A 20,274-nucleotide genomic window follows, 5' to 3' on the forward strand; every position below is an offset into this window, starting at 1 on the left:
TGTATTGTTCTCCTGTTTTAGAAGGGGCGTTAGTACAACACAGCAGGAGACAGTCTGGCAGGGCAGCTGTATTGTTCTCCTGTTTTAGAAGGGGCGTTAGTACAACACAGCAGGAGACAGTCTGGCAGGGCAGCTGTATTGTTCTCCTGTTTTAGAAGGGGCGTTAGTACAATACAACAGTGTTTGCATATCAACAACTTACTTTTCATAACCTCCCAAACAAAAGCGGATCCCTCTGGAGAACGAAAGCAGCATGTTAGGATAACATTGAGTTAGCTCATGATTTAGGATATTTTTTTAAACTGTTTCAAAATGATGTTCTGATTCAATCTGAGAATATGTCAAATGTGGTGTGTTTGTTTTGAATATATTTGTCCTAAACCTGAGGAATATAAATATTGACCTGATGATGATACTGTTTTATATGAATGATGTGCTTTACATACTGATTAGTGCTGCTAAGCTTTGCTTCAGCTAAATGTTTTTATTTATAATCATCACACTGACCTCAAGGGTTGGTCTGATCTATATGGCTTTAGGATGGGTTTTTATGGATTGGACAGACGGGGCGGTTTCCCAGACCCAGATTAACTTTATTCCTGGACTGAAAAGCACTTTTAAATGTAAACATTCTCAACTGAGAATGCTTTTTAGAAGTGGCTTAACCTTTTGTCTGAGTAAACAGACACAAAGTGTAGCCCCCTTTTTAGTCCCGACTTCCATTTTAGTCAAATATTCCCCGAGTCATCAGTTTGCATTGATGTCAAAGTGAAAATGTTAAAATACGGATCCTCCCTTTAAAAGAAGACATGCCCTTGAGGAACAAATGATTGAATATGTAAATGTACCACGTTGTTGTTGATGAATTAGCTCATTTTTCTAGGCAGTGAATAAGACCTGTGGAAACCAAATCCTTTAGAGATCTCAACGGAAGTTAGTTTAAACTAGGCTGCAATAATTTAGTGTCAAGATGAAATTAATCACCTCACTTGTCATGGTTTTATATATTTTTTCTGACCTGTGTCGTATACGGAGCTGTACAGCTTTAACATAATAGTCGAGAACTCCCAGCCAATAGTATCAGCCTCTCAGGGTTGAAGGTCACTGATATGCAAATGAGCTGTATGTTGCTGTTTTGAGGTGTGCCTGCGTGCACCCTGTTATGTCCCCATGCTTCTGTTTTGATATAAAGTTAAAAGTAGTAGCAGGTCATTCTCCATTGTCAAGTTAATTCTACCGTGCCACCAAGAGCACCACAACCTGTATGTACATAGATGACACACTGTTCCCTCTGATTTTTAAAAATGTGTATATAATATTGTTTCTAAATGACTATTTAACCCTCTATGATGTTACATCTCCTAGTTTCCATTGTACATAGGAAAATAAAAGTGTTAAACAAAAGTTTGAGGTCCTATAACTTCTGATGGATTTGGGTCTTGTGTTGGGCCAATGAGGTCCTTTAACTTCTAATGGAGTTGGGTCTTGTGTTGGGCCAATGAGGTCCTTCAACTTCTAATGGAGTTGGGTCTTGTGTTGGGCCGATGAGGTCCTTTAACTTCTGATTGAGTTGGGTCTTGTGTTGGGCCGATGAGGTCCTTTAACTTCTGATGGAGTTGGGTCTTGTGTTGGGCCGATGAGGTCCTTTAACTTCTGATTGAGTTGGGTCTTGTGTTGGGGTGATGAGGTCCGTTAACCTCTAATGGAGTTGGGTCTTGTGTTGGGGTGATGAGGTCCGTTAACCTCTAATGGAGTTGGGTCTTGTGTTGGGCCAATGAGGTCCTTTAACTTCTAATGGAGTTGGGTCTTGTGTTGGGCCGAGGTCCTATAACCATCCTGAGTGAACTCTCTACTCTCACCACTGTAGAGTCAGATTCATCATAACCAACCTGAGTGAACTCTACTCTCATCACTGTAGGGTCAGGTTCATCATAACCAACCTGAGTGAACTACTCTGCTCATTGCATCGTGGGCACAAAGCGGGCGCCAGGCTTTCAGCAGGGCCAGGGGAGATAACAGAAGCCTGTAACACACAGGGAGGGAGGAAACCACACCCACTACAGGGGGATGCCTTCAGCCCCCTTATATGACAGAGACAGAAGGATGGAGAGGGAAGGGAGTGATAGAGAAAGAGTGGGCTAGAGAGAGAGGGAAGGGAGTGAGAGAGCGAGAGAGAGGGGGAGGGAGGGAGAGAGAGAGAGAAGGGCATCTGGTTTGTGTGTGTGTTGATGTTCAATTCCATCATAGAGTGGATGGAGAGGGAAGGGAGTGATGGAGAGAGAGTGGGGTAAAGAGAGAGGGGAGTGAGTGAGAGAGAGAGCGAGGGAGGGAGAGAGAGAGAGAGAAGGGCATCTGGTTTGTGTGTGTGTTGATGTTCAATTCCATCATAGAGTGGATGGAGAGGGAAGGGAGTGATGGAGAGAGAGTGGGCTAGAGAGAGAGGGGAGTGAGTGAGAGGGCTAGAGAGGGAAGGGAGTGAGCGAGGGAGGGAGGGAGAGAGAGAGAGAGAGAAGGGCATCTGGTTTGTGTGTGTTGATGTTCAATTCCATCATAGAGTGGATGGAGAGGGAAGGGAGTAATGGAGAGAGGGAAGGGAGTGAGAGAGAGCGAGAGAGAGTGCTAGAGAGAGAGGGGAGTGAGTGAGAGAGAGGGAAGGGAGTGAGAGAGAGAGAGAAGGGCATCTGGTTTGTGTGTGTTGTTTAATTCCATCATAGAGTGGATGGAGAGGGAAGGGAGTGATGGAGAGAGAGTGGGGTAAAGAGAGAGGGAATGGAGTGAGAGAGAGAGGGCTAGAGAGGGAAGGGAGTGAGTGAGAGAGAGAGAGAGAGAGAGAGAGAGAGAAGAGCATCTGGTTTGTGTATGTTGATGTTCATCTCCATCATAGAGTTTCTAATCTGACGTAACAAAGCCTCTGTCCCCTCCGCCTGTCTGTCCCCCTGCTCTCCCTGTCCACAGTTTCCTCCCGCCATGTCCCCCCCCCCCCATGAAACTAGACACACAATGGTGGAGCGGCACAAAGCGGCCGTGGGACATGGGAGCGCCCCAGGAACTCTAAAGGGAATTTGGTCAATGCCCTCTTCTCTCTGTGAGAGTCAGTCACACATAGACCCACTTCCTCTCTCTGTAACCAGAGCCCTCTGTGTGAGAAGCATCCGATTCACATTCAAATCCTACACTTGAGATCATGACTACCAGACCACCATTACTCCACATTTTATAAAGTTTTACTCTTTGGGTATTGAGTTTCATTTGAACAATTGCCCGACCTTGGCGGGCTTACAACCTCTGAACTTGCCTGGCTAGCCAGAGAGAGAAGAGGATTGGTTCCTTCCCTAGGGTCTAGTTTGTCTCAAGGTTTCTATCTTCCTATAGGTTTTTTCGCCACTGTTACCCTAGACTGGCTCTTTAGGGTGTTCAGGTCCATGTTGAGGCTGGCTCTTTAGGGTGTTCAGGTCCATGTTGAGGCTGGCTCTTTAGGGTGTTCAGGTCCATGTTGAGGCTGGCTCTTTAGGGTGTTCAGGTCCATGTTGAAGCTGGCTCTTTAGGGTGTTCAGGTCCGTGTTGAGGCTGGCTATTTAGGGTGTTCAGGTCCATGTTGAAGCTGGCTCTTTAGGGTGTTCAGGTCCATGTTGAGGCTGGCTCTTTAGGGTGTTCAGGTCCGTGTTGAGGCTGGCTATTTAGGGTGTTCAGGTCCATGTTGAGGCTGGCTCTTTAGGGTGTTCAGGTCCATGTTGAAGCTGGCTCTTTAGGGTGTTCAGGTCCGTGTTGAGGCTGGCTATTTAGGGTGTTCAGGTCCGTGTTGAGGCTGGCTATTTAGGGTGTACCGGTCCGCGTTTTGCTAAAGCTTTGTAAAAACGTATGTTCAAATGAAATCTGATTGATGGAAATATGTTTTGCAATGTACAATTCAATTTCTCTCCCTCTCCCTCTCCCTCTCCCCCTTTTCTTCCACTCACCCCCCCCCTCTCCCCCCCCCCCCCCCCCCCCCCCCTACCCCCTCCCCTGCCCTCTCTCCCTCTCTCTCCGTCTATCACTCTCTCTAACTCTCTTTCTCTCCCTCTGCATGTTGTAATAATATAATGGACTGAGATATGAAACACACGAGGGCGCTGTCGAGGCAGTAGATGAGTTGTTACCGGTAGATAACTGTAGACGGTTCAGATGTGCAACACTATCAGGTGTAAAATAAAATGTCAAGTGCCTTAATAAATGTAACATTTAGAAACACATTTAGCCTAGATTTAAAACAAAAACATGTTCCTATGGCTTGTGATACAAATTATATTTGATTTGTAGAATGTTTACTTTTACAAAATTAAGCATACTGGATTTATAGCCTGGGCCCTATAGGCGATCTATCACAAATCACAAATTAGAAGCACATTTAACCATACGTTCCCACTGGATGTTAAAGTGGTTTACAAAACATGTCCACCTAAGTGGAAATATTGCACCACATTAGAACCCGGGCCATCTCTGTCCTCGCGCCTCTAGTTTACCTGCCATCCTTGCATATATTATGCAAATAGGCAGGAGCGGCTGGTGCCTATCCAAGGAGCGAGGATGCTCTTCCGGAATAACCCGAATGGAAAAAGTGAGAGAAGGAGAGGAAATCTGTGAGGAGGAAATTATCCACATGGTATCAGAAAAAATGTATCAATGGTGCAGCTAAATTACATTTTACCTGGCGGGGGAGAAAGCGATTCCACTGACCGTGGGTTGTATGAATCACGAATGGATCCTAATTTAATTTTGAGCAGGAAAAGATTTTTGCATTTTTTATCGTTCTATTTTATTCTAATTTATCAAGGTAAGTCCCGTGTTCATTATTGAATTGGCTTAACCTCCTGTCCTACTCTTTGAATAAACTACATAGACTATTCATGTTTATACATTTTGTTTTATTTGTGAAGTCATTTTTTCCCTCCGTTTCTTACCATTTAATCATTAATTTGCATGACAAGTTTTTTGCAGGAATACAACTAGCCAAATGTTTTCTATATCATAGATGCAGAATATTGTAATGCACTATTATGGACGCTGTATTTGCGCACCTGTTATGTGTGTAGAACTGTACTTACTTTGTCGGTGATTGTTCTCACATTCTGATATTCTGATGTCGTATTATTGATTTATTCAGAAAGGTTTTATTTGACCTTTTAATAATTTCGATCACTCATCACTTCCATTTATTGTTTTACTCATTTATTTCAGCGCACATTTCGTGGGGCATAGACGCAGTGAATATAACAAACTGGCATAATAAGTGAGTTTCATAAATCATGTATAATTAATTTGTAAAATAATGTATTATTATTATGTTATATGAAGACGTTATTACACTGTCATTTTAAGATGATTTTCATTGCGAATGTATTGAGTGTTGTGTTTGTTGTCTGAGTTGTAGTCACACAGTAGTGATTTTCAGCCTCGTATTCTGTTGATGTCAGAGAAAAGGTCCTAGTCTTTTTGCGCGGCGGTTCTTTTTCCTGACCAACACAAGTGCTGATTACCTGCTAGGAACAAACCTTTCCTTGTTCTCTCTTTCTCCCCACAGCAAAAGCAGCAGTATAATGCTGGCGAAATGGGATACCGCTTCCCCAAGAGGACAGGTAGGAGAGCGGAGCCGCTGTTTTGAAACACAGCATTGATAAAGCACGTTAAATATGTCAGGCACAGACACCAGAAATCACAACTAATGACCCTGAGCTTTTCATTCCCAGCAAAATACAGAAATTATACCTGGATTTCTTTCAGTACATAAAGACCCCAAGCTCGTTTTGTAGTGTCTGTGCATTAGATTAAATTGGAGGAAATATGTAAAAATATTTTTCTATGTGTATTACTGTTTTTTTTAAATAAAATATATTTTATACGCAACGCCTCAGTTTCCTGACATTACGTGTTCCATAATTGAGTTGCAACACGATAACTGCATGTTGTTGAGTCATTACAAGGAGACAGATACTTGTACGATCAGTAATTTTCACTCAGCTCTCTGTTCACTGACGCTCCTAATAATCACTGGTCTCTCTCTCTCTCTCTCTCTCTCTCTCTCTCTCTCTCTGGAGTATCTGTACTTTTTACTATATATATATACTTTTTTACAACTTTTACTTTTACTTTACTACATTCCTAAAAAAAAGAATGTACTTTTACTCCATACATTTTCCCTGACATGCAAAAGTTCTCTTTACAATTTGAATGGCCAGCAGAACAGGACAATTGTCAAGTTCACTAAACACAAATGCTTCATTCGTAAATTATGTCTGAGTGTTGGAGTGTGCCCCTGGCTATCTGTATAAAAACATGAACATTATGCCGTCTGGTTTGCTTAATATAAGAAGTTTGAAATGGTTTATACTTTTACTTTTGATACTTAAGTATATTTTAGCAATTACATTTACTTTTGATACTTATTAAGTATACTTAAAACCAAATACTATCTTTGCTTTTACTCAAGTATTACAATTGGGTACTTATTCCACCACTGCTTCCACCATTGCTCACTTCAAATAACCTCTCAATAACCCTTTTTCCCCCTATAAGAGTGTAGTGCTCTGTAGTTGTATTGGGGGTGGATGACAGTTCTCTTCTCTCACCTCTAGTCATGAGGATTCTGCTTGCCTGGAATTCTGTATCTCTTTATCATATCATTGTAGATGATTCATTTGAAGCCAACATTCTCTCAACCCTTCTACTCATTCTAGAATTCTGTATCTCTTTATCATATCATTGTAGATGATTCATTTGAAGCCAACATTCTCTCAGCCCTTCTACTCATTCTAGAATTCTTCTACCTGGAATTCTGTATCTCTTTATCATATCACTCCGGACTCTGATTTGGCACCAATGTAGCCTACTGTAAATCTTAGAGGAATTCTGTGAAACCAAAACGTACAATTGTACTATAAAACGTTTCGATGTCAAACATTTAATCAACTCAGTATTAAATCTGTCACCTGAGAGCATGGCTAGCTTCTCCAGGTGATCGAGGCTTCACTGTATTCGTTATTAAACTCAGGAAACTTTAACACTGTTAATTAAAGCGAATCAGTTTCTGTTACAAAGAGCTTAGTTTTGGTTTGCTGGGAATGACCCATTCTTCACTCTCTCAAACACTGTCTAGACTCTCCATATGTAAATGATAACATTTAATATATTTGGTCAGGACTAGACTCTTTCAAACCGCTGCTGAGTCTGGTCAAGTTAGGACAGGCTCAAACGACTAGGATTAAATGATTGTCTCTTCTGAGTGCATGTTGAAGATAATTGAATTGTATTTACTTGTTCTTTCTTTTCAATCTTTCCCCAAAGGAACTTCATAGAACTGCAGATACATTAGCAACCAATGGATCATCAGCCAATGCATCACTAGCCAACACGTCAACCAATGTCTCCTCAGTTCACTCATCTTCATCCAACTCTTCGTCCGTCAACCTATCATCCACCAAGCCATCTTCAGTTGACAGATCTTCAGTCCACTACTTCAACACAACTGTAGTCGATTCATCTTCAGACTCAAAGGAAGCACTGAGGTCCTCAGTAGGCCTGCGTGGGCCAACAGGTAGGCTACTATATGTTTGGTGGGAAAAGCCATTTATGGACAGAAGAGATTGTGTGAACACCCGTAGGATGTTTGAGTCTAACTGTGCAAGGTTAACATCCCTCTCCCAAACTTCCCATCCTTTCCAAGAACAATTACCCCCTCTGTCTGGCCTGAGTCACTTCTCTACAACAGACACTAAGAGAGGTGAGGCGGAGCCCCTTTCGTCCAGCCCAGCTTAGTCTAAGTGGGTCTCTAATGTGTACGTCTTTAATACGGCTGGGTTAACAGGTTAACAGGGTCAGGTCCTACCACCACTCTCCATCTGTCCCTCTTTCCCTCCCTCCTCAGACCACTGGCCATATGTTGCCAGGGCAACATGAGGAGCTGCAGCTATAGGTGCTAGCCACTCAGGCTTAGCTCTGACGTAAAGGTCAGGTGGAGGAAGAACTGACGTAACGGTCAGGTGGAGGAAGAACTGACGTAACGGTCAGGTGGAGGAAGAACTGACGTAAAGGTCATGTAGAAGAAGAACTGACATAAAGGTCAGGTAGAAGAAGAACTGACATAAAGGTCAGGTAGAAGAAGAACTGACATAAAGGTCAGGTAGAAGAAGAACTGACATAAAGGTCAGGTAGAAGAAGAACTGACGTAAAGGTCAGGTAGAAGAAGAACTGACATAAAGGTCAGGTAGAAGAAGAACTGACATAAAGGTCAGGTAGAAGAAGAACTGACATAAAGGTCAGGTGGAGGAAGAACTGACATAAAGGTCAGGTAGAAGAAGAACTGACATAAAGGTCAGGTAGAAGAAGAACTGACATAAAGGTCAGGTAGAAGAAGACTCTGACATAAAGGTCAGGTAGAAGAAGAACTGACATAAAGGTCAGGTAGAAGAAGAACTGACATAAAGGTCAGGTAGAAGAAGACTCTGACATAAAGGTCAGGTAGAAGAAGAACTGACATAAAGGTCAGGTAGAAGAAGAACTGACATAAAGGTCAGGTAGAAGAAGAACTGACATAAAGGTCAGGTAGAAGAAGACTCTGACATAAAGGTCAGGTAGAAGAAGAACTGACATAAAGGTCAGGTGGAGGAAGAACTGACATAAAGGTCAGGTAGAAGAAGAACTGACATAAAGGTCAGGTAGAAGAAGAACTGACATAAAGGTCAGGTAGAAGAAGAACTGACATAAAGGTCAGGTGGAGGAAGAACTGACATAAAGGTCAGGTAGAAGAAGAACTGACATAAAGGTCAGGTAGAAGAAGAACTGACATAAAGGTCAGGTAGAAGAAGAACTGACATAAAGGTCAGGTAGAAGAAGACTCTGACATAAAGGTCAGGTAGAAGAAGAACTGACATAAAGGTCAGGTAGAAGAAGAACTGACATAAAGGTCAGGTAGAAGAAGACTCTGACATAAAGGTCAGGTAGAAGAAGAACTGACATAAAGGTCAGGTAGAAGAAGACTCTGACATAAAGGTCAGGTAGAAGAAGAACTGACATAAAGGTCAGGTAGAAGAAGACTCTGACATAAAGGTCAGGTAGAAGAAGACTCTGACATAAAGGTCAGGTAGAAGAAGAAGGAGAAGAAGAGAAGGAGAAGAAGAGAAGGAGAAAGGGATGAACGGAGGGGGAGGGAGGAAGGTGGAGGTGGGGACTTTCTCCAAAACTGCCGTCATGGAAAGTTGTGACTTCCCAGGTATTTCATCTTGAACAGGCAACTCAGCCTGAACGGTAGTGTCCTGTCCACCCAGGCTGCTGGCCTAGAATCAGTGGTACAGCACAACGCTGGTTTCAGTCTACTGTGGGATCCTTTATATATTTGGTTAAGAAGGGATTTATATTGTTATCATTAGAGAATTCATCAAATAATCGTCAATATCTTCATGGAAATGAAACTGTCTGTAGAGTTAGTGTATTTGGTATGAAGGTGGATAACATCTGTATGATACTGAATGTGACTGTGTTTCAGATCCCTGTTCGTTTCCTTGTCTGAATGGAGGTCAGTGTGTCCATCCTGAGTCATGTGACTGCAGTTTATACCAAGCTACTGGAACACGATGCCAAACAGGTTAATAGCTGCTATCCAGAGCTTCATCTGGAGTGGGGGTACAGATGGTTGAAGTGGGGGGGGATGACAGACTGCATAAATTGGGAATTGTATGGACTGTTCTACCAACACATTCCCCATTCACCTTCCAACTGTCTGTCTGTCTGTCTGTCTGTCTGTCTGTCTGTCTGTCTGTCTGTCTGTCTGTCTGTCTGTCTGTCTGTCTGTCTGTCTGTCTGTCTGTCTGTCTGTCTGTCTGTCTGTCTGTCTGTCTGTCTGTGCCTGCCTGCCTGTATGTGGCTGCCTGTCTGTCTGTCTGTCTGTCTGTCTGTCTGTCTGTCTGCCTGCCTGCCTGCCTGCCTGTCTGTCTTGTCTGTCTTGTCTGTCTTGTCTGTCTTGTCTGTCTGTCTGTCCAGTTCCTAACCCAGGATTTGAGAGGGAGATGACGTGTCGGTCGTGGGGCCAGTATAACTACGAGACGTTTGATGGGCTGTACTATCACCTTCCTGGGAGATGTACCTACACTCTGCTGAGAGACTGTGAAGACATCAGCCAGGCCAGCATTCTCATACAGGTAATGCTGCTGCATGTTCATCAGCATAGAGCATGACTCTCAGTAGCATATCACAGATCCATATCTGGTCTAGTAGGTGTAGAAAGAATGCAGGGTTGGAAAGGACAGTGGGGACTATGACTTGATATGGAAGATTCAACTTGGCTTTAAAGGAAAGTGGGGACTATGACTTGATATGGAAGGCTGAACTTGGCTTTAAAGGAAAGTGGGGACTATGGCTTGATATGGAAGACTCAACTTGGTTTTAAAGGAAAGTGGGGACTATGACTTGATATGGTAGACCCAACTTGGCTTTAAAGGAAAGTGGGGACTATGACTTGATATGGTAGACTCAACTTGGCTTTAAAGGAAAGTGGGGACTATGGCTTGATATGTAAGACCCAACTTGGCTTTAAAGGAAAGTGGGGACTATGGCTTGATATGGTAGACTCAACTTGGTTTTAAAGGAAAGTGGGGACTATGACTTGATATGGTAGACTCAACTTGGCTTTAAAGGAAAGTGGGGACTATGACTTGACATGGAAGACCCAACTTGGTTTTAAAGGAAAGTGGGGACTATGACTTGACATGGAAGACCCAACTTGGTTTTAAAGGAAAGTGGGGACTATGACTTGACAGGGAAGACCCAACTTGGCTTTAAAGGAAAGTGGGGACTATGACTTGACATGGAAGACCCAACTTGGTTTTAAAGGAAAGTAGGGACTATGACTTGACATGGAAGACCCAACTTGGTTTTAAAGGAAAGTGGGGACTATGACTTGACATGGAAGACCCAACTTGGCTTTAAAGGAAAGTGGGGACTATGACTTGACATGGAAGACCCAACTTGGCTTTAAAGGAACGTGGGGACTATGGCTTGATATGGAAGACTCAACTTGGCTTTAAAGGAAAGTGGGGACTATGACTTGATATGGTAGACTCAACTTGGCTTTAAAGGAATGTGGGGACTATGACTTGATATGGAAGACTCAACTTGGCTTTAAAGGAACGTGGGGACTATGGCTTGATATGGTAGACTCAACTTGGCTTTAAAGGAACGTGGGGACTATGGCTTGATATGGTAGACTCAACTTGGCTTTAAAGGAAAGTGGGGACTATGACTTGATATGTAAGACCCAACTTGGCTTTAAAGGAACGTGGGGACTATGACTTGATATGTAAGACCCAACTTGGCTTTAAAGGAAAGTGGGGACTATGACTTGATATGTAAGACCCAACTTGGCTTTAAAGGAACGTGGGGACTATGGCTTGATATGGTAGACTCAACTTGGCTTTAAAGGAACGTGGGGACTATGGCTTGATATGGTAGACTCAACTTGGCTTTAAAGGAACGTGGGGACTATGGCTTGATATGGTAGACTCAACTTGGTTTTAAAGGAAAGTGGGGACTATGACTTGATATGGAAGGCTGAACTTGGCTTTAAAGGAAAGTGGGGACTATGGCTTGATATGGTAGACCCAACTTGGCACCAACAGTGAGCGCTTTGCATGAAATTAAACAATTCTATTTTCAATTCTTATTGACTGAAATGCTGAATATCAGTGATGTTATTCATCATCGGCTAGCAAGGATTTCCACTCCCCATGAGTACCATTTCCCAGAGCTGCTCTTCATCTCCCAGTGTTTCTAAGGGTTGTCGGTTCTCAGTACAGTCTTAGAGTAGAAGAGTACAGTCTTGGCCTCAGGGTAATATTTGCTCTGAAGATTAGCTGAAATCCGTCTCATTACTGGACTAATTTATGTCAATTACCGTTAGGCTACTGCAATTACCCACAATGCATCTCAACCGTAACAAACCTTGACTTTGTTCCTGAAACAAAGCTGAGTAACCGAGAGGAAGTCGCTCCAGGAGAAAACTAGAATAAGAAACAACTTTACCTGGAACTTCCCTTTTCCTTTGACTTCTAGTTGCGTTCTGTTTTGTGTGTATATGGAGTCCCCTGGAGGGGGGGCCACAACGGTCTATCCATCCAATACACTCATTATTTACGTTCTGTTTTGTGTGTATATGGAGTCCCCTGGGGGGGGGGCACAGCGGTCTATCCATCCAATACACTCATTATTTACGTTCTGTTTTGTGTGTATATGGAGTCCCCTGGGGGGGGGGGGGGGGGGGGGCACAGCGGTCTATCCATCCAATACACTCATTATTTACGTTCTGTTTTGTGTGTATATGGAGTCCCTTGGGGGGGGGGCACAACGGTCTATCCATCCAATACACTCATTATTTACGTTCTGTTTTGTGTGTATATGGAGTCCCCTGGGGGGCCACAACGGTCTATCCATCCAATACACATTATTTACGTTCTGTTTTGTGTGTATATGGAGTCCCCTGGGGGCCACAACGGTCTATCCATCCAATACACTCATTATTTACGTTCTGTTTTGTGTGTATATGGAGTCCCCTGGAGGGGGGGCCACAACGGTCTATCCATCCAATACACTCATTATTTACGTTCTGTTTTGTGTGTATATGGAGTCCCCTGGGGGGCCACAACGGTCTATCCATCCAATACACTCATTATTTACGTTCTGTTTTGTGTGTATATGGAGTCCCCTGGAGGGGGGGCCACAACGGTCTATCCATCCAATCCACTCATTATTTACGTTCTGTTTTGTGTGTATATGGAGTCCCCTGGAGGGGCCACAACGGTCTATCCATCCAATACACTCATTATTTACGTTCTGTTTTGTGTGTATATGGAGTCCCCTGGGGGCCACAACGGTCTATCCATCCAATACACTCATTATTTACGTTCTGTTTTGTGTGTATATGGAGTCCCCTGGGGGGGCCACAACGGTCTATCCATCCAATACACTCATTATTTACGTTCTGTTTTGTGTGTATATGGAGTCCCCTGGGGGGGCCACAACGGTCTATCCATCCAATCCACTCATTATTTACGTTCTGTTTTGTGTGTATATGGAGTCCCCTGGGGGCCACAACGGTCTATCCATCCAATACACTCATTATTTACGTTCTGTTTTGTGTGTATATGGAGTCCCCTGGGGGGGCCACAACGGTCTATCCATCCAATACACTCATTATTTACGTTCTGTTTTGTGTGTATATGGAGTCCCCTGGGGGGGCCACAACGGTCTATCCATCCAATACACTCATTATTTACGTTCTGTTTTGTGTGTGTATGGAGTCCCCTGTGGGGCCACAACGGTCTATCCATCCAATACACTCATTATTTACGTTCTGTTTTGTGTGTGTATGGAGTCCCCTGTGGGGCCACAACGGTCTATCCATCCAATACACTCATTATTTACGTTCTGTTTTGTGTGTGTATGGAGTCCCCTGTGGGGCCACAACGGTCTATCCATCCAATACACTCATTATTTACGTTCTGTTTTGTGTGTGTATGGAGTCCCCTGGGGGGGCCACAACGGTCTATCCATCCAATACACTCATTATTTACGTTCTGTTTTGTGTGTATATGGAGTCCCCTGGGGGGGCCACAACGGTCTATCCATCCAATACACTCATTATTTACGTTCTGTTTTGTGTGTATATGGAGTCCCCTGGGGGGGCCACAACGGTCTATCCATCCAATACACTCATTATTTACGTTCTGTTTTGTGTGTATATGGAGTCCCCTGGGGGCCACAACGGTCTATCCATCCAATACACTCATTATTTACGTTCTGTTTTGTGTGTATATGGAGTCCCCTGGGGGGGCCACAACGGTCTATCCATCCAATACACTCATTATTTACGTTCTGTTTTGTGTGTATATGGAGTCCCCTGGGGGGCCACAACGGTCTATCCATCCAATACACTCATTATTTATTCATAGTAGTAAACAGGGACCGGTCTCGAAATTCAATTATCTGCTGCTTAATTAAAATGACTAATAAACCAATCCCTTCCCAGTGCCTCATGGAAGAGAGACCTCTCCGTGTGTAGTACTGGGACCTGTTGGACCAGAACTACCCAGAACTACTACCAGAACTCTCCGTGTGTACTACTGGGACCTGTTGGACCAGAACTACCCAGAACTACTACCAGAACTCTCCGTGTGTACTACTGGGACCTGTTGGACCAGAACTACCCAGAACTACTACCAGAACTCTCCATGTGTAGTACTGGGACCTGTTGGACCAGAACTACCCAGAACTACTACCAGAACTCTCCGTGTGTACTACTGGGACCTGTTGGACCAGAACTACCCAGAACTACTACCAGAACTCTCCGTGTGTACTACTGTGACCTGTTGGACCAGAACTACCCAGAACTACTACCAGAACTCTCCGTGTGTACTACTGTGACCTGTTGGACCAGAGTTTGGTCCAACATATGAACTCAATCGAGCAACCCCGGAGAATTTAACTGCACCCCACACTAACCATTCAAGATGAAAGCTAGACAATCCCCAAATTGCACACTGTGCCCTCGGGGGGCTCCTGGTACATTTTGTTCATATGATTTGGGAATGTCCTGGGGTTTTACATTTCTGGAGTTGTGCTGTCATCCTGTCTCATTGACATCAAGGGTAGGAATGTACCATGTTCACCATCTGTTTTCTAGTTAAGTTAGGACACTACTTTAGACCTATCTGTCAAACAACGAGGGGGGAGTCCTGTGGGTTGGGGGGGTGAAGTCCTAGGGGTGGGGGGGGGTTCGAGTGGGGGGGAGCTGTTGGTCTTGTTTGCTCTGGTCACTTGTTTCTGGGTTCATGTTTTGTGTAGCAATGTCATTGATCTAAATGTCTCTGTATTTATTTTATTGTATTTACTTATCTGTTATTATTAACTAACTAACTAAAATGTTTTATAAATGAACAAATAATCTATTCTGTTGATCTTCCAGGTCCACAATGACCCAGACTGCCGCTCGTCTCCCTACTCCTGCACGCGCTCAGTCAGTCTCTTCCTGCCCTGGGAAGGAGAGATCAGGTTGCACAGGTCCAAAGTCACCTTCAAGGGACAGAGGTAATCCATTGATTTGATCGACTGATTGATTGGTTGATTGATTGATTACAGGTCTGTTTAATAAATGTTTTATAAGCAGATGTAAAATAAGAGCTGAGAAAGGTGTTAAAATGAAGTGCTCCCCGTTGTGTCTCTATAACTCAGTGTTGTAGTGAGTCTGGTCTCCAGACAACATATTGAGGTCTGGTCCCGTTGTGTCTCTATAACTCAGTGTTGTAGTGAGTCTGGTCTCCAGACAACATATTGAGGTCTGGTCCCGTTGTGTCTCTATAACTCAGTGTTGTAGTGAGTCTGGTCTCCAGACGACATATTGAGGTCTGGTCCCGTTGTGTCTCTATAACTCAGGCAGTGTTGTAGTGAGTCTGGTCTCCAGACAACATATTGAGGTCTGGTCCCGTTGTGTCTCTATAACTCAGTGTTGTAGTGAGTCTGGTCTCCAGACAACATATTGAGGTCTGGTCTCGTTGTGTCTCTATAACTCAGTGTTGTAGTGAGTCTGGTCTCCAGACAACATATTGAGGTCTGGTCCCGTTGTGTCTCTATAACTCAGTGTTGTAGTGAGTCTGATCTCCAGACAACATATTGAGGTCTGGTCCCATTGTGTCTATATAACTCAGTGTTGTAGTGAGTCTGGTCTCCAGACAACATATTGAGGTCTGGTCCCGTTGTGTCTCTATAACTCAGTGTTGTAGTGAGTCTGGTCTCCAAACAACATATTGAGGTCTGGTCCCGTTGTGTCTATATAACTCAGTGTTGTAGTGAGTCTGGTCTCCAGACAACATATTGAGGTCTGGTCCCGTTGTGTCTCTATAACTCAGTGTTGTAGTGAGTCTGGTCTCCAGACAACATATTGAGGTCTGGTCCCGTTGTGTCTCTATAACTCAGTGTTGTAGTGAGTCTGGTCTCCAGACAACATATTGAGGTCTGGTCCCGTTGTGTCTCTATAACTCAGTGTTGTAGTGAGTCTGGTCTCCAGACAACATATGGAGGTCTGGTCCCGTTGTGTCTATATAACTCAGTGTTGTAGTGAGTCTGGTCTCCAGACAACATATTGAGGTCTGGTCCCGTTGTGTCTCTATAACTCAGTGTTGTAGTGAGTCTGGTCTCCAGACATTATATTGAGGTCTGGTCCCGTTGTGTCTTTATAACTCAGTGTTGTAGTGAGTCTGGTCTCCAGACAACATATTGAGGTCTGGTCCCGTTATGTCTCTATAACTCAGTGTTGTAGTGAGTCTGGTCTCCAGACAACATATTGAGGTCTGGTCCCGTTGTGTCTATATAACTCAGTGTTGTAGTGAGTCTGGTCTCCAGACAACATATTGAGGTCTGGTCCCGTTGTGTCTCTATAACTCAGTGTTGTAGTGAGTCTGGTCTCCAGACAACATATTGAGGTCTGGTCCCGTTGTGTCTCTATAACTCAGTGTTGTAGTGAGTCTGGTCTCCAGACAACATATTGAGGTCTGGTCCCGTTGTGTCTCTATAACTCAGTGTTGTAGTGAGTCTGGTCTCCAGACATTATATTGAGGTTTGGTCCCGTTGTGTCTCTATAACTCAGTTTTGTAGTGAGTCTGGTCTCCAGACAACATATTGAGGTCTGGTCCCGTTGTGTCTCTATAACTCAGTGTTGTAGTGAGTCTGGTCTCCAAACAACATATTGGGGTCTGGTCCCGTTGTGTCTCTATAACTCAGTGTTGTAGTGAGTCTGGTCTCCAGACAACATATGGAGGTCTGGTCCCGTTGTGTCTATATAACTCAGTGTTGTAGTGAGTCTGGTCTCCAGACAACATATTGAGGTCTGGTCCCGTTGTGTCTCTATAACTCAGTGTTGTAGTGAGTCTGGTCTCCAGACATTATATTGAGGTCTGGTCCCGTTGTGTCTTTATAACTCAGTGTTGTAGTGAGTCTGGTCTCCAGACAACATATTGAGGTCTGGTCCCGTTATGTCTCTATAACTCAGTGTTGTAGTGAGTCTGGTCTCCAGACAACATATTGAGGTCTGGTCCCGTTGTGTCTATATAACTCAGTGTTGTAGTGAGTCTGGTCTCCAGACAACATATTGAGGTCTGGTCCCGTTGTGTCTCTATAACTCAGTGCTGTAGTGAGTCTGGTCTCCAGACAACATATTGAGGTCTGGTCCCGTTGTGTCTCTATAACTCAGTGTTGTAGTGAGTCTGGTCTCCAGACAACATATTGAGGTCTGGTCCCGTTATGTCTCTATAACTCAGTGTTGTAGTGAGTCTGGTCTCTAGACAACATATTGAGGTCTGGTCCCGTTGTGTCTCTATAACTCAGTGTTGTAGTGAGTCTGGTCTCCAGACAACATATTGAGGTCTGGTCCCGTTGTGTCTATATAACTCAGTGTTGTAGTGAGTCTGGTCTCCAGACAACATATTGAGGTCTGGTCCCGTTATGTCTCTATAACTCAGTGTTGTAGTGAGTCTGGTCTCCAGACAACATATTGAGGTCTGGTCCCGTTGTGTCTCTATAACTCAGTGTTGTAGTGAGTCTGGTCTCCAGACAACATATTGAGGTCTGGTCCCGTTGTGTCTCTATAACTCAGTGTTGTAGTGAGTCTGGTCTCCAGACAACATATTGAGGTCTGGTCCCGTTATGTCTCTATAACTCAGTGTTGTAGTGAGTCTGGTCTCTAGACAACATATTGAGGTCTGGTCCCGTTGTGTCTCTATAACTCAGTGTTGTAGTGAGTCTGGTCTCCAGACAACATATTGAGGTCTGGTCCCGTTGTGTCTATATAACTCAGTGTTGTAGTGAGTCTGGTCTCCAGACAACATATTGAGGTCTGGTCCCGTTGTGTCTATATAACTCAGTGTTGTAGTGAGTCTGGTCTCCAGACAACATATTGAGGTCTGGTCCCGTTGTGTCTCTATAACTCAGGCAGTGTTGTAGTGAGTCTGGTCTCCAGACAACATATTGAGGTCTGGTCCCGTTGTGTCTCTATAACTCAGTGTTGTAGTGAGTCTGGTCTCCAGACAACATATTGAGGTCTGGTCCCGTTGTGTCTATATAACTCAGTGTTGTAGTGAGTCTGGTCTCCAGACAACATATTGAGGTCTGGTCCCGTTGTGTCTCTATAACTCAGTGTTGTAGTGAGTCTGGTCTCCAGACAACATATTGAGGTCTGGTCCCGTTGTGTCTCTATAACTCAGTGTTGTAGTGAGTCTGGTCTCCAGACAACATATTGAGGTCTGGTCCCGTTGTGTCTCTATAACTCAGTGTTGTAGTGAGTCTGGTCTCCAGACAACATATTGAGGTCTGGTCCCGTTATGTCTCTATAACTCAGTGTTGTAGTGAGTCTGGTCTCCAGACAACATATTGAGGTTTGGTCCCGTTGTGTCTCTATAACTCAGTGTTGTAGTGAGTCTGGTCTCCAGACAACATATTGAGGTCTGGTCCCGTTGTGTCTATATAACTCAGTGTTGTAGTGAGTCTGGTCTCCAGACAACATATTGAGGTCTGGTCCCGTTGTGTCTATATAACTCAGTGTTGTAGTGAGTCTGGTCTCCAGACAACATATTGAGGTCTGGTCCCGTTGTGTCTATATAACTCAGGCAGTGTTGTAGTGAGTCTGGTCTCCAGACAACATATTGAGGTCTTGTCTCTGTGTTTTTACTCAATCTTGACTCGGTCTCGGACAATGAGGTCTCGTAATTTCTTGCCGAGTCCAACCGGGGCCAACGGAGTGAAAATCAAATATTTACCAGCTCTCATTCAGTCGGCCCATTAAACCGCTTCGCCAAATATCCACACTCCTTTCATGACACAATATCTTATTGACTATTGAAACCTGCCTGGGCTTTCTACTTTACTCGTAACATTACTGTCCTTTACTTATGTAAGAAAAATATCCTCAAACTTTGTGGCGGGGGTCAGAATGTCCTTGATTTGCAGGTAGATAAGAGATAAGAGATTGTTTCCAAGCTCTATTTAGTAAAGGGGAGACCGGCGGAAGTTGGAACATACTTAAGTCTTTTTGATCTATTATAGACCTGTTTCAAATCAAATCAAATCAAATGAGTGGGTTAGTGATTATGTGTAGAGTGTCTCTCTGTTTGTCCTCCGCATCCATTTCATCACCATTCGGAATATCTAAAGAATCCATTTGTTCTTCTGGAATACGAACACAGAAATACTGGACATGTTGAGATCTTGTTATTATGGTGATTTGACCCATTTGAAGACCAACCCTGGTTTTGAATTGGACTTTCATTGTTCTGGTCTCAGTCTTGACTTGTGTTACAATAATGCTAGTCTGAACTCGAACCCAGGCGCTGAGAAACACAGCGAGCAGAGATAAGGGTACTTCCAGATCTTTTACCTAAAGTCTTGACAGAAAACAAGGCAACAGTACAAGAGTACACTGAACAAAACATGAGACCTAAGCAACGATACAGGCCAACAGAGGAATCTAGTTAGCAAGGCAACCAGGTGAACAGAGAAGGTAATTAAACACAGGTGAAACTAATAAGTAATGATCAGGGTAACCCTGGAAACTAGAAAACAAGGTACGGGTGCCCTCCAGCGGTAACCAAAGGAAACAACAATCAAATCGAACAGAAACGGTGACAACTTGGTCTCGGACCCCTCTCACCCCTCCGGTCTTGGTCTCGGACCCCTCGCCCCCCGGTCTTGGTCTTGACTCGAACTGGAAGAGAGGTACTGGGTGTGCAGGCTTTCAGGTGTCCAACTCCTGGTCTATCTCAACTAATTGAGGTCCAGAAAAAGAGTGAATGAAAGTTTTGAGAATGACACAAATATTAATTTTCACAAAGTCTGCTGCCTCAGTTTGTATGATGGCAATTTGCATATACTCCAGAATGTTATGAAGAGTGATCAGATGAATTGCAATTAATTGCAAAGTCCCTCTTTGCCATGCAAATGAACTGAATCCCCCCCAAATATTTCCACTACATTTCAGCCCTGCCACAACAGGTGTGAGTGTTGACGAGGACAAGGCTGGAGATCACTCTGTCATGCTGATTGAGTTCGAATAACAGACTGGAAGCTTCAAAAAGAGGGTGGTGATTGGAATCATTGTTCTTCCTCTGTCAGCCATGGTTACCTGCAAGAAAACACGTGCCGTCATCATTGCTTTGCACAAAAAGGGCTTCACAGGCAAGGATATTGCTGCCAGTAAGAATGCACCTAAAT

At 43.8% G+C, this 20,274-nt stretch overlaps 1 protein-coding gene across 1 annotated transcript in view; it reads left to right on the plus strand.

Moving 5' to 3' along the window:
- Window positions 1-5,584: 5,584 nt before the first annotated feature.
- LOC120052860 (otogelin-like) overlaps window positions 5,585-20,274 on the plus strand; it is a 131,449-nt gene continuing 116,759 nt past the window's right edge. The window contains exons 1-4 of the mRNA XM_039000050.1: window positions 5,585-5,612; window positions 9,515-9,613; window positions 10,009-10,166; window positions 14,984-15,105. Of these exons, the coding sequence (XP_038855978.1) occupies window positions 5,585-5,612; window positions 9,515-9,613; window positions 10,009-10,166; window positions 14,984-15,105 (407 nt within the window). The remainder of the gene's footprint in view (window positions 5,613-9,514; window positions 9,614-10,008; window positions 10,167-14,983; window positions 15,106-20,274) is intronic.

This window comes from Salvelinus namaycush, chromosome 1, assembly GCF_016432855.1.
Source record: "Salvelinus namaycush isolate Seneca chromosome 1, SaNama_1.0, whole genome shotgun sequence".
Classification (NCBI taxonomy): domain Eukaryota; kingdom Metazoa; phylum Chordata; class Actinopteri; order Salmoniformes; family Salmonidae; genus Salvelinus; species Salvelinus namaycush.